Source organism: Bison bison, unplaced genomic scaffold, assembly GCF_000754665.1.
Source record: "Bison bison bison isolate TAMUID 2011002044 unplaced genomic scaffold, Bison_UMD1.0 scf7180017864108, whole genome shotgun sequence".
NCBI classification, from domain to species: Eukaryota; Metazoa; Chordata; class Mammalia; order Artiodactyla; family Bovidae; genus Bison; species Bison bison.
Window position 1 is genome coordinate 12,649,013 of NW_011494680.1, and position 14,659 is coordinate 12,663,671.

At 47.0% G+C, this 14,659-nt stretch overlaps 1 protein-coding gene across 1 annotated transcript in view; it reads left to right on the forward strand.

Annotated features, from left to right (window-relative positions):
* Window positions 1–14,659, forward strand: part of CHD7 (chromodomain helicase DNA binding protein 7) — a 130,380-nt gene that overhangs the window by 2,131 nt on the left and 113,590 nt on the right. The window contains 1 exon segment of the mRNA XM_010839000.1: window positions 1–1,194. This exon segment is cut by the window's left edge and continues 6 nt beyond it. Coding sequence (XP_010837302.1) covers window positions 1–1,194 — 1,194 coding nt within the window.

Here is a 14,659-nt window from a genome sequence, read left to right on the forward strand (position 1 = left end):
GAGCAGATCCGAGCCCCCTACCAGCCGCCGCCGCCGCCGCCTCCTCCGCAGCCCCAGCCGGCCCCATCGGGACCCCCCGGGCAGGGCCACCCCCCACACCTGCAGCAGCTAGGCGGTTACCTGGCCCGGGGGGACTTCTCCATGCCGCAGCATGGCCAGCCACAGCCGAGGATGGGCCAGTTTCCCCCGGGCCAAGAGGGCCTGAGTCAGGGAAACCCTTTCATCGCTGGCCCCGGGCCGGGCCACCTGTCGCACGGCCCCCCACAGAGCCCCGGGGTGGCCCCGAGCCTGCGCCACGCGGTGCAGCCCTTCCACCACCACCCTCCCACCGCTCTCCACGGGGACTCGGTGGCCCACAGCCCCCGGTTCTCCCCCAACCCCGCTCCGCAAGGGGCCGGGAGGCCGCAGACCCTCACCTTTAGTTCTCGGAGCCAGACAGTCCCCTCACCCACTATAAACAACTCAGGGCAGTACTCCCGCTATCCTTACAGCAACCTAAATCAGGGATTAGTTAACAGTACAGGGATGAACCAGAACCTAGGCCTTACCAGTAGCGCTCCCCTGAACCAGTCCGTCCCGAGGTACCCCAGCGCGGTGGGATTCCCGCCCGGCAGCGCCCCAGGACTCCTGCACCAGCAGCCCGTCCACCCCAGCGGCTCACTGAACCAAATGAACGCGCAAACTATGCACCCTTCGCAGCCTCAGGGATCGTACGCCTCCCCGCCTCCCATGTCACCCCTGAAAGCGATGAGCAGCAGCGCGGCGGGTACGCCTCCCCCGCAGGTGCGGCCCGGCAGCGCCCCCATGGACGTGGGCGGCTACCCGAGCATGCAGCACCCGCAGCCGGCTCACCAGCCGCCCGGCGGCGCCCTGGGGCTCGGACCGAGGAGCTTGGGCCCGCGGAGCCTGCCGCCAGCGCGCCCATTCCTGGGGATGTCCCCGGCCCCTCACCTGAGGCCCAACGGCTGCCCCGGTGTGACTCTCGCCGACCCGCAGGCCGTCCAGGACCGCCTGCTCCCCGGCCAGCAGCACCCCGGGCCGCAGCCGGCCTTCCAGCAGCTGCCCAGCTGCCCTCCGCTGCAGCCCCACCCGGGCCTGCACCACCAGTCTTCACCCCCGCACCCGCACCACCAGCCTTGGGCGCAGCTCCACCCCTCGCCCCAGAGCACCCCGCAGAAAGTGCCTGTGCCTCAGGTAAGGGGGGGCGGGGCCTGCAGCCTCGAGGTGATGCACTGCTCTCGCGAGGTTTCTCATTAACTTGGGGGAACGCTGCTTCACTCCAGGTCCTTTGTTTTCTTGAAACCTGCTCCGGAATCTTTTTTTTCCCCTCTACTACTTGTTGTTCAGTCGTATCCGACTGAACGTACGTAGCCCAGACGTATCCGACTCTTTGTGACCCCATGGACTGTAGCACGTCAGGCTTCCCTACACCATCTCCTGGAGTTTGCCCAAGTTCATGTTCATTGCATCAATGATGCCATCCAGACGTCTCATTCTCTGACACACTCTTCACTTTCTGCCCTCAATCTTTCCCAACATAAGGGACTTCTCCAATGAGTTGTCTGTCTGCGTCAGGTGACCAAAATATTGGAACATCAGCTTCAGCATCAGTCCTTCCAGTGAATATTCAGGGTTGATTTCCCTTAAGATTGACTGGTTTGATCTTACGGTCCAAGGGACTTTCAGGAGTCTTCTCCAACACCAGTTTGAAGGCATTAATTCTTTGGCGTTCTGCCTTCTTTACTGGTCCAGCTATCACAACTGTATGTGACCACTGGGAAGACCATAGCCTTGACTATACGGACCTTTGTCAGCAGAGTAATGTGTCTGCTTTTCAACATATTGTCTAGGTTTGTTATCGCTTTCCTACCAAGAAGTAATCGTTTTCTGATTTCATGGCTGCAGTCACCATCCTTCTATTAGTTCCTTAACTTACTCTCTCACTTAGTTGCTTGTGCATTTATCCACTTTTTCAAAAAAATAAAAAATATTGAATTCCCCTGCCCGAGGACTTGTGCTGGAGCTAAGAGTGCATAGAAAAGCCAAACCCAGGTCCTGCTTGCAAGGAGCTCTGTTGTCATTGCCAGCGGGGAGTTGGATATTGGACCCAAGTGTTTTTCCCTTCTCTTTATTTTTCTATGCTGTTCTCTCTACCCCTCTCTCCGATTTAAAAATACACTGAGCCTTGGTTTCCAGCAATGTTTCATGTATTTGTGGTAGTGCCTCCCACCTCTTAGGAAATCATTATTTTAAAATAATTTTTATCAATCATATTTTCAGTTCAGTTGCTCAGTCATGTCAGACTCTTTGTAACCCCATGGACTGCAGCAGGCCAGGCCTCCCTGTCCATCACCAACTCCCAGAGTTTACCCAGACTCATGTTCATTGAGTTGGTGATGATTTAATTAAAAATTAAAAATCATATTTTTAATAAACATTAAATTTTATTTTATTGTTATTTTCCTTACAACATGTGGTCTTCTGAACCAGTTGTTGAATGTTAGTGTGAACTTAACTTGCACCCTGAAGAAAATCATAGGAAACGACAATCCACAGAAAGTGTTCAGTCTCTTAACAGATTGGGATACCTAGCACTGAATGCAGAGGTCTTCCTTTTTATCAGCTGGGATTTCATCTTACAGAATTTATAAGCAGACAGATTTAGGTTTTAAGCTCTAGTATTCCCAAAGACATCTTTCCATTATCAGTGTTGGTGTTTGTGCCCTGGGTCTAGGAAAAATAAATTAATGTCTGTACGTACAGAGTATTTGGAGTACTGTTCAGAAATATGTATTGATCTTCCACTGTGATTGCAGCCCTGAGCGTAGATGGCACAATGTGGTTTTAGAGCTGTAAGGCACAATGCTCGTTCCTAATGAGCTTGTAATCAATTTGGGAAACCATGACTGATATGTGAAAGTATAAATCAGAGGGAAAGACCATGCATGGTTATGCGACAGGTGTCCAGAGAGAGGCAGTGCCTGTTGGTGAGGGTGCTTGGAACCTGGTTAGGACTTAGCCAGGGGTGTGAACTGAGGACGCATTGCAAGTACATCAGAGGGGGCATGGGTTGTTGAGTTTGCTGCCGGCAGGGCCTGGGCATAGAGGTCTATATTATGCTGTAAAGAATTTGGACTTCACCAGTGATAATGGACTAGACAGTGCCTGGGCTGGTGGGGGAACCTGGAAATGAGCTGTGAGTCTGGAGCCCAGGCCTTGTGAGGACAGTGTGACCAGGGATTGGGGAATGGGAATGGGAGAGAATGAAGCTACATGCATGTAAAAGGGTGGGGTCTGGAAACAGAGCCTTTTAGGGGGCATTGTGGGTGGAGAGGCATTTAGATCAGAGACTCAGACGCTTCTGCCTTGGTGGGACTAGGGAAGTGAAGATCAGGAAGTCTCTGGGGGACCTTAGGACACAGTGGGGGTTTGGGGAAGCTGTGCTTACAGGCCCGATGCACTTGGGGATTCTCAGGACGGGTCCTGAGGTTGGGGGGCCACAAGGGTCTCAGCTACCTGACCTGTGCTCCCCCAGAGAGAGCCACTTCCCATCCTGGAGCCTCACCTGCAGTGATGGCAACGGGCTCCGGAGACCGTGGACAGCATGGAGGGAGGGCAGGAGGGCTGTCCACCAGCTGCTGGGGCCTTGGCCCACCTGGGTGGCTCCTAGGGCAGAAAGGAGCTTGACTTAGTTTCCAGGGAGTAGTCCTTTCTTGTTCCCCCAAAGTTTCTTACAGAACATGGGATCTTCTGAGAGCAGTGGCCCTTAGACACCTCCTGGTCCCAGCATCTTCTCTCCTCCCTGGAGGACAAGCACAGTAATCCCATCCCTGGGTGGAAACTGCTGATCTCCTCCAGCTTTCCCTCATTTTAAGAGCTCAGATGTTTTAACAGAGGTTCAGAGGACATAGATGAGTATGTGGGCTCTGAGTCTTCTAGTGCCTGGGGTCTGTGCCCTGGTAGATAACCGTGGCCACCAAATGCATTTCTCTTTATCTCCAGCTCCATCCTCTCGAGCACAGCATCGTAGACTAACCTGGAACTGTTTATGAGGTATATTAAACAAGTAGATTTGAGGTATTTTTATTATCTAAGTTTAGTTGCCTTTTTGAACATTTTTGCATGGTATTTGCTTCTTTCTTTCTCCTCAACTTTACAGAACCTCTTCAGCTTTTGAAGCACTCAGTTCTGAAAATCATACTGGCGTAAAGTCTCAAGATGACCGTGGACTTTGAAATCAGAAGAGTGTTTGAATTACAGCTCTCCTTATTTGCTTGGTGACCTGAGATAATTTCTTACCCTCTCTGAACCTCAGATTCATCATCAGTAAGAGAGGACAAAGTGCCCCTCAAAGGGCCTTGAGGTCAAGTAGGGTAATATACTCATATCGTGAGAGTGTGATCTCTAGCTTATGGGGCATGCTTGTTGTGCTTAGTTGCTCAGTTGTGTCCGACTCTTTGTGACTCCATGGACTAGCCCTCCAGGCTCGTCTGTCCATGGGATTCTCCAGGCAAGAACACTGGAGTGAGTGGCCATGCCCTCCTCCAGGGAATCTTCCCAGCCCAGGGATTGAACCCAGGTCAGTTGCATTGCAGGCGGCTTCTTTACCATCTGAGCGATATATCAGGGAAACCTGTACATGTCAATTTTCTTCTAGGTTCTACTTTCTGATCTGCTGCAGTGAGAACCTTACTTTGTAATTCGTGTCATTTCACATGTACTAAATACAGTAAAAAGTCACTTTTGTTTTTAAGGAACAGGTTACATGTTATGAAATATGGCCTTAGTTATGAAACATTAAATTTGACTTGTGCAAATATCACCCCCCTTTTAGCCCGTGTTTCTGGGTGTGGTGAGTTTAATGGAGTGGATCATTCAGTAACCTCAACACCTCTCTCTCCCCGGGACTGACTCACACGTTTCAAGCAAATCATCTGTCTGATTATGTTTTGCTTTAGAACTACTAAAATTATTTTACACTTCGTATATGACACAGTGGCCGTTCAAAACTGTGCTGTGTAGCAGGGAAATTACCAAATTAAGTTGAAATATTGATGTAATTTGCTGAATTAGCACATTCAGATAGGATTATTGACTTTTTTATCTTGAGTTTTTTTTTTTTTTTTTTACATTTTAATAGAAGTTATGCTTTTTGGATGTTTCATGGGTAGTGAACAGATATTTTAAAAATTCTATCACATGTTTAAGTATCTTTGAAGATAAGTCACTTTATAATGAAGAGTCAGCAAAGGAGAATATTAGAACAGACACCATAGTTCATCGGGCCATATGTTCATTGTGTGGACGCAGTCTTTAATGTTAGCTCCAGACTAGCTTGATGATTTGATGATACAACTTAGAGGGAAAGAGAAAACCTAGCTTCTCTTTCTTTTCAACAGCTGCTTAGGACAGTAGTTTCCCTCTTCATCTCAGACCACGCTCCCTCCTTCCTTCCTTCCTATCAATCGTTAAATAGTTTATTTATATTTTAATTTTTTTCTTCCAATTTTGTTGAGATATAGTTGACTTACAGCCCTGTATAAAGTGTACAAGGAGTATGGTATAATGATTTGATTTACATATGTTATGAAGTGATTGTCAGAATAAATTTTGTGAGCACCCATCATCTAAGTCCAAAATTAAAGAAACAGAAAAAAATTTTTTTTCTTGTGATGAGGCCTCTTAGGCTCTCCCCTCGTATCACCTTTTACGTATGATATACAGCAGTGTTCATTATGTTTATTATGTTGTACACTGTACCCCTGGTACTTATTTATCTTATAACTGGAAGCTTGTACCTTTCACCACCTTCCTCCAATTCCTTCTCCTCTAGCCCCTGCCTCTGGTAACCACAAATCTCATCTCTTTTTCTATGAATTTTTGTTTGTATTTCAAGTGTAATTGACCTATAGCACTGTAGTGTTAGTTTCTGTTACACGACACGGTGCTTTGAAATATCTGTGCATTTCAAACTGATCACCACAGTAAGTCCGGTTACAATATGTCACCACGCAAAGATGTTAGGTAATCGTGGGCTGTATCCGCCACACTGTACGTTTCACAGCTGTGGCTCATTTGTTTTGTAACTGGGAGTTTGTCCCTCTCAGTCACCCTCACCTATTTCTCTTCCCCTCCACCCCCTTCATTCCAGCAGACACCTGTGCGTTCTCTGTGTCTGTGACTCTGTTCCTGTTTTGTTGTGTTTGTTCATTGGTTTGGCTTTTTTAGATTTCACATGTAAGTGAAATCATATAGGATTTGTCTTTCTCTGCATCTCAGTCCCTTTTATGCTCCTTAAAATTGTTGGTGACTCTAGGATTCTTTCTATTTTTATTGTTTTTAACACCAAGAACATTTTATACTGGGATATAGCCAATTAACAATGTTGTGATAGTTTGAGGTGAGCAGCGAAGGGACTCAGCCGTATATAGTTGACTCTCAAGATTCTTTACGTGAGTTTTATGTGTTATTATTTGTTGTTTTGGAAATTCAAAGCGAGGACAGTTTGAAATATTTGTTACTTCTTTGTAAAACGAGTAAAAATAGTAAACCATTATGTGTTAATGTTCATCACATCTGTAACTGAGAAGCAGCTGTGTTCCAAGAGAACAAAACCTCAGTGGCATTGTTTTACCTTTTCTGAGATGTTGCGTTCTAACAGCTGTTTCCTCGTGCAGTCTGCAGGCAAGTCATGAGCCTCTGGCCAAGTCCATGTGCATTCGGAGAGAACGAGTGTGAGAGGCTTGGTGACATCTCAGTGTCACCTAAAAAAACACCCCGAGCTCCTGGAGCCCCGCTCTGAGAACCAGCCATGTGGAGGCGGGAGTGTAGACCTTGGAGTCTACAGTTTCTTGGTAGGAGAACTACCAACTGATTCCTGACCCCACGACCCCAGGGGACTCCACCTCAGGGCCCCTTGCCTTCTCTCCAGAATGAGGGGTGACCCACCCTCTTGGTTAGAGGCACAGGGAGAGGAGTGGTAGCATCCATTAGAATCTAACCTGGTGTCAGACGCACGGTAGGGACTCAAAAGTGACCCTTTGTCATCAGGAAGGCATTAGAATTGCTTGCTGTGGAATTGGGGGATGACCCCAAGCGTTCATTCTAGGGTTGCGTGTGGTCAGAACTGTTGGATCCCTTCCCTCGGTTCCTTGGAGCAGTTCACAGACGCCCAGGCTCCCCATGCTGCTCCCTGGGGGAGAGGAAAAGGGCTTGTTGCGTGGAGGGGGGCGCGGGCTGCCTCTGGAAGGCACGCTGCGGTGGTGAGCTTGTGTGCTGGGGGGCAGCTTGGCACCCAGTCTTAGGAGGCGAGCTAGGGGCCTGGGAGGGTGTTCTGGGCAGGTGCTGTGTCTGCTGAGCTGTGAAGCATCAACTGAGTTGAGTGGAGGGTGGGAAAACGCAGGCAAGGTGAGAGTTGGAAGCCTAGGAGACATGAGGGCAGAGAGAGAGAGAGTGAGCCCAGGGCTCTGCATGTCCCTCAGTGTTGCTGGACGGTGGGACCAGGGCCAGGGGGCTCCCCTCTCTCCAGCATGACCCTCAGACCAGGCTCCGTGTCCACGGGTGCACTGGGAAGGTGCAGAGGGACCCAGCACCATCCTTGGGAGGAGGGAGAGAGCGGAGAATGGGGCCAGGTGGACGCCAGTGAGAACTACCCAGAGGGAAAGCTCCGGATATCATTTTTCTCTTGAAGAGCTTGTGGGTTGTCCTACAGGTCACAGGTGAACTTCCGAGTTTCTGAATGACTCATCCTGCTCAAATCTACAAAGGTGTAGATTCATTGACTATACTCTGAGGTGGGCAAGTCCTTGTGAGAGTTTTAGGATCCCTATGTGTTTGTGTGTGTACGCTCAGTCATGTCTGAGTCTGTGACCCCATCAGGCTCCTCTGTCCATGAGATTCTCCAGGCAAGAGTACTAGAGTGGGTTGCCATTTCCTCCTCCAGGGGAATCTTCCTGACCCACTGATTGAACCTGTATCTCTTGCATCTTCTGCATTGGCAGGCGGGTTCTTTACCACTGTGCCACCTAGGAAGCCCCACTGTGCCCTTAGAACAAGTATGTTTTGGATGCGTTTGTGCTTCTCTCATTAATTTGTCCTGAAATACAGTCATGGTAAAGGAGGACAGAAGCAGAATGCATCTTTAAAGGACCACTTAGATTGAGGTGATGGATAATAACTCCTGTGTCCTAATTTTCCCATGGGAGATTAAAAAGGAACCAAAAGAATCAGTGTTGCAGCTTTTCCCATTCTGTCTTTCCGTGATGTGTTATGAATAGCTTAAAAAAAAAATAGCCTTTCTGGGAAACCCTTTTCCTGGTAAATGTCAAATAGAGAAATCCTCTCAGTTCACCCGGTAAATAACAGAATTGCAGACACAAGCAGAGTAATTGGCAACTGCTAAATACATGTCATAGAAAAAGTGGACCTGCATCTTTTACCTCATTTATGAAAATTGTGGTCAGGGGTAGAGAAAAGGACCTTTTTCATTGAGAGTGGATGTGTCTCTGTGAATACCACTCTGGACAGACTTACACTTTGACACCCCTGATGACGTCTGGTGGAGATGGGGAAACAGATCAGCTCCGAAGAAAACGTGTATTTGACCTGAGTGGCGCCCGGGGGCTATGGTCAGTGTGTCCACACTGAGAGGCACGCAGGGTCAGGCCTGCTGGAGTAGCGGCCCTGCTGAGCCCACAGAGGAATTCAGAGGGAGCCCACCCGCTCCCCCAGGCACTGGTCTTCAGACACCTGGGGTTAGGGCAGCCATCCCCTCCCCAATTGTTCCTGGGAACCCCCTGTCTTTCATGAAGACTGAAGGTGTCTCTTCTGACCACTCCTATCCGTATATTTTACTGCTCAGTGAGCACCGCCTGCATTTCCCCTGAGCACAGCTGGTTTATTCCAGAGGCCAGCGATTCAGGGGGTTAAAATGGAAAATGCCAAGTGTAGACTTAGAGCAAAGAAAACATTCTACCCCATCTGTCCTTTTACCCCACACTCTGAAAGCATGAAATGAGCCGAATGCTAAATGGTAGGTAGCCTTGCCTCTGAGCGGCTTTTATTTTCTACAGGGGTATTGTTTTCTGCGACTCTCAAAACCATCATAGATAACGAGAAGTTCATTTTTAAATTGACTTTATGGATCAGCCTGCATATGATCCATCTGCTAACTGTCCCAAGCAGCCAGTGAATTTTCTTAACTTTTAAGAAGTCACTTTTAGATACTGCTTTTTTACGATGTACCGTGGTTGCCTTCATTCAGCTCCATCAAAGAAATATTTATTGAGTGCTTCTTAGGTGCCACGCCCTATTTAAGGACAAGGTTGGTGGTGTGGCGGGAGGCAGGGAGAAGGCCAAGGCCTTCACTGAGGTGGATAGGAGTTTTGTCATTGAGGTGCAATCTCCTGGCCATCATTTCTTTGTGTACTTACTATGTTCTAGACCAGTGCTGTCCAACTGAAATACAATAGGAGCAGTGAATGCTAGCCATATGTGTTATTTTAAATTTTCTAGTCACTACATTAAAAAAAGAAATGATATATTAGTATTATGTATTTAATTAACCAGATATATCCAGGATATTATTCCAACGCATAATCAGAATAAATAATTACTAACGGGGTATTTTACAGACTATTTGAGATCTAGGATGTATTTACAGGCAGAGCCCATCTGCATTTGTATCTGCATAAAGCAAACCAGTAGTCCATGTGGATGGTAGCCGCCATATTGAACACTGCAGCACTATATTCTTTCCACAGCAGCTGCTTCCGGTTATCTTGGAAAACAAGAGTGTAAAAAACTAATGCACATATAAATAAACTTAAAATTGTTCAGTCTAATAATGAGTCAGCCTCCAGTACAGGTGTCAGCACCCTCCTCGTAAAGTTGGGAAATTAGTAACTTTTTTAAAGGTATAAACAGTACGTGGTATTGTTGCAGGGGGGTGTGTGTGTGTGTGTGTATGTGTTTGTGTGTAGTATTAGTATCAGTTCCTAAAAAGATAGATTATCAAAGTGAAATTTCCTTTATTTGGACTTCAGAGAAAGCTATCTTTCTACTTTATTTTAAAATAATGTAAAAATAACATTTTTTCTCAGAAAGATGAATTATAGCCATTTTTAAGATTTTAGTTTCAAGTGGTTTGGGGATACTTTTCATAGTTATTCTCTCCTCCCTTCCCCTTTAACTTTTCTTTGCCCCTCTGTGTCTAATGCTTGTTTCTTTATGAAATTGGTCCTTCGTTTTCACTATTACGCATGCACTGCCACTCTTCCACCCCCACTCTTTTTTTCCTTTCACCTTTTCTTCTCTGCTGCTCTTTCTTCTTCGTTTTATCATTTGTTCAGAAAGGCAGTCTCTGGCACTGCAGAGAGGTAGTTGGCCAGGGAAGGAGAGCTGGGAGAAGGCTCAGGGGGACAATTAGGAAAACAGCATTGCTGGTCCTGACTTGGAGAATTTACCTTAATCTTGACATCTCAATATCAGTCTCTGTCCTCTGCAGTTACAGCTGTCAGTCTGCAGATAATCTCTAGGTAACCACTGGGAGCTGACCCTTATTCTGCCCTTGTTACTGGCTGCAGCTCTTTATCAGCGAAGGAAGTCAGTAGCAAACTTGTGCTTTTGCCTTGCGAAACCTTAGTAGGTGATGGTGCATCACCATGAGGGAGGTTTCATTTTTTTCTTCACTTACTGTTAAAAACAAAAAACAAAAAAACAGAGGACCTTCTAGGGCCTGGGCCATGGCACTAAGTCCAGGTCCTGGCGGCAAACTTAAAGGAAGTTGGCAAAACGCTAAGCTGTCAGCAGCACTTTAAAAAGCTGAAAGTCAGCACAGAGGCGCCTATGGTTCTACTAGCCTGCGCTCTGGTTTGGGTTGAGTGATGAGAATGATGATCTTGTAAGACTGGGTGCTGCTGTGAAGTCGCTTCAGTCGTGTCCGACTCTATGAGACCCCCTATCCTTAATTCTTCTTTCAGTGATCGAATTAAAATCAGCACCCTGGCAGTCACTTGAAGGAAACACATCATGTCGATGCTCATTTGTGAAGAGCATGGTGTTCGTGATCTGCTTTTATAGTGTTTTTGGTCTTTTCTCTGTTGCCTACTGTGTTTAACTCTAGACAATTTTGTACCACTGATTGCAAGAGAATTCTTAGACTTGAATGCTAACCGGGTGGAAGCAAAATCAGTTGTTTTAAGTTGTAAGGAAGAGGTATTAATCTTGAGAGCTGTTTTGTTCTGTTTGTTTGCTTTGGCCATGGGTATCAAGTGCTGGAGAATATTGAAGGCGGTGCAAGTGGTGGTGGTGGAAAAACCTGGTTAAGAGTTCCTGTAATGCTGTTCACTTACGCTTGCCTCCCTGGCCATGGTCTGGCTGGACAGGTGGGCAGCGTTAGCATAAGAATCCCACCCCCAGGGAAAAGAAAAAAAGAATCCCATCCTCTCTCCCTGAGATAGGCTATGAAGCCCCTGCCTCATGCTTACTGTAGAGTGTTACGAGCATCGCAGGGTGGATCTCCCTGTGACTGACTCTGTGTGTGTGTGTGTGTGTTAAGTCGCTTCAGTCATGTCAGACTTAGCAACCCCGTGGACTGTGGCCTGCCAGTCTCCTCTGTCCATGGGATTCTCCAGGCAAGAATACTGGAGTGAGTTGTCATGCTCTTCTCCAGGGGATCTTCCCTACTAGTGAATAGGCAGTGACTTTTCAGATCATCCTTTCCCCAGATGTTAAGGAAATGGTATTTCTGGATGTACTTTTTAATGAAGGGATGGTATGTAGACTTAAAGTTCTTATCGAAAATAGGAATACTTGAAGTTAAAGTTCATTTTTTAGGTCAGGCTCCTAGATGGACTTGTACAATGTGAACATTCTCTTTAAGAAAAAAATTATATAAAATTTTGAGATTATTCAGATGTGCACTTCCCTGGTGGTTCAGATGGTAAAGAATCTGCCTGCAGTGTGGGAGACCTGGGTTCGATCCCTGCATTAGGAAGATCCCCTGGAGGAGGGCATAGCAACTCATTCCAGTATTCTTGCCTGGAGAATCTCCATGGACAGAGGAACCTGGCAGGCTACAGTCCACAGGATCGCAAAGTCAGACATTACTGAGCACATGATGTATCTGTTTTCACTGTTAATGCAAAAAACACCTCAAGGGATTTCCCTGGCAGGCCAGTGGTTGAGACGTCACCTTCCAGTGCAGAGGGCGCAGGTTCAATCCCCGGTGGGGGCGCTAACATCCCACGTGCCTTTGGCAAAAAAAAAACAAACAAAAAAACCCAAAACATAAAATAGAAGTAATACTGTAACACTTAAAAAGTGGTCCACATCAAAAGATCTTAAAAAAAGAACAAACAAAAAAAAACCCCTCAAAATGTCAGTGTGAAGTGGCCAAACTTGAGTTGCACTGTAGAAGTGGCTAGAAATGGACGGTGGGAACTTACGGAGAATTTACCTTCATCCTGGCATTTTGCCATTACTGTGCCCCTCTGCAGCTCCAGGCTGTAAGCCTCCGGATGACCTGGGAGTGGCCGTGGGCAGCAGGGGCTCTGGGACAGTTACCGCTGTAATGTGCTGCTGCTGCTGCTGCTGCTTTAAATCGACCCCTTGCTAAGCTCACTCTGTTTCTGGCTCTCCTCATGCTGCAAGGACATTTTCACGAAGGAGAACCCATGAGATGCATGGAGGCGTGCCAGGGATTAAAGGAGATAAGCAAGAGTTCTTTAGGGAAAAAGTGTGGTGATTTGGTGAAAACTTCGGTAGCATTTTATCTTTATCAGCTATTCCTCCAAATAACTGAGATCCTTTTCACTTTAACCGCATTACCTCAGACTCTGACGGTGCTAACAGGGCGCCCTCATCCTCCGTGCTGGGGTCAGAGGCCACAGTGGTTGGTGTACTCAGCGTCTTAGACTCAGTCTCTGACTCCGCCTGGCATCTGTCTGCCTTGGAAATGATGGTAGGAGACCTAGCCTAGGGAAGGAAACATCCCAGGGTCTGATTTTGGAAAAGGTCTGTTCTTAGTAGAGCTGAGCATAAAGCTCACAGATTTAGTTTTTGCAAGCAATTTGAAAACCAGTACTTTCTTACAAATAGTGTGCTTCCTTGGTGGCTCAGACGGTAAAGAATCTGCCTGCAATTGGGGAGAGCCCTGTTTGATCCCTGGATTGGGGAGGTCCCCTAGAGAAGGAAACAGCAACCCACTCCAGTATTCTTGCCTGGGGAATCACATGGACAGAGGAGCCTGGTGGGCTGCAGTCCATGAGGTCGCAAAGAGTCAGATATGACTGAATGACTGATAACTTCTCATAAATAAGGTCTCTAAGCTAGGGTGTCATTGGTGAAGGAAAAAATAACCAAAAAACCCAGTAAGAAACTAGTCATTTATAGAGCAAAAATGAGCCAAATGTGACAAACCTCGTGTTTCCTTTGTTGCAGACTTGAGTGGTTATCCTTTCCATGCTGTGCCGCGTTAGCTGCTAGAATAATAATTCATATTAAACATAAATATAGTTCCAAGACTAAGTTAATGGGAAGAGGCGTCAGCTTACTTGTTTCATCCAGCGTTTACCTCCTCATTGTTTAGATGCTTCACACCTGCTCTTGGGTCTCATGGCCCCACCAGGCTCCCTGGTGGGGAGAGGGTGCTGGGGTGGGAGGAGGTGGTGGTGGGGGCTGCGGAGGGGGGAAGGTGACATACAGGGACGAGGAGCTCTGAAGACCATGGGCTTCAGGACACAGGAGTTGCATTTGAATCTTGCTTCTCCAGTGTTTTGCTTAGTAAAATTTTGACTTAGTCTAAAACTGGACACGTCCCTAAACATTAGTTTCCTGAGGATAATATTTGTACCAATTGCATAAGATTATTGTGAGGATTAAAGAAAATTATGGCTGTAGCTGGAATCAAGAATGCCAGGAGAAATATCAATAACCTCAGATATGCAGATGACACCACCCTTACGGCAGAAAGTGAAGAGGAACTAAAAAGCCTCTTGATGAAGGTGAAAGAGGAGAGTGAAAAAGTTGGCTTAAAACCCAACATTCAGAAAATGAAGATCATGGCATCTGGTCCCATCACTTCATGGGAAATAGATGGGGAAACAGTGGAAACGGTGTCAGACTTTGTTTTTTTGGGCTCCAGAATCACTGCAGATGGTGACTGCAGCCATGAAATTAAGACGCTTACTTCTTGGAAGAAAAGTAATGACCAACCTAGATAGCATATTCAAAAGCAGAGACATTACTTTGCCAACAAAGGTCTGTCTAGTCAAGGCTATGGTTTTTCCAGTGGTCATGTATGGATGTGAGAGTTGGACTGTGAAGAAGGCTGAGCACCGAAGAATTGATGCTTTTGAACTGTGGTGTTGGAGAAGACTCTTGAGAGTCCCTTGGACTGCAAGAAGATCCAACCAGTCCATTCTGAAGGAGATCAGCCCTGGGATTTCTTTGGAAGGAATGATGCTAGAGCTGAAACTCCAGTACTTTGGCCACCTCATGCGAAGAGTTGACTCATTGTAAAAGACTCTGATGCTGGGAGGGATAGGGGGCAGGAGGAGAAGGGGACGACAGAGGATGAGATGGCTGGATGGCATCACTGACTTGATGGACGTGAGTCTGAGTGAACTCCGGGAGTTGGTGCTGGACAGAGAGGCCTGGC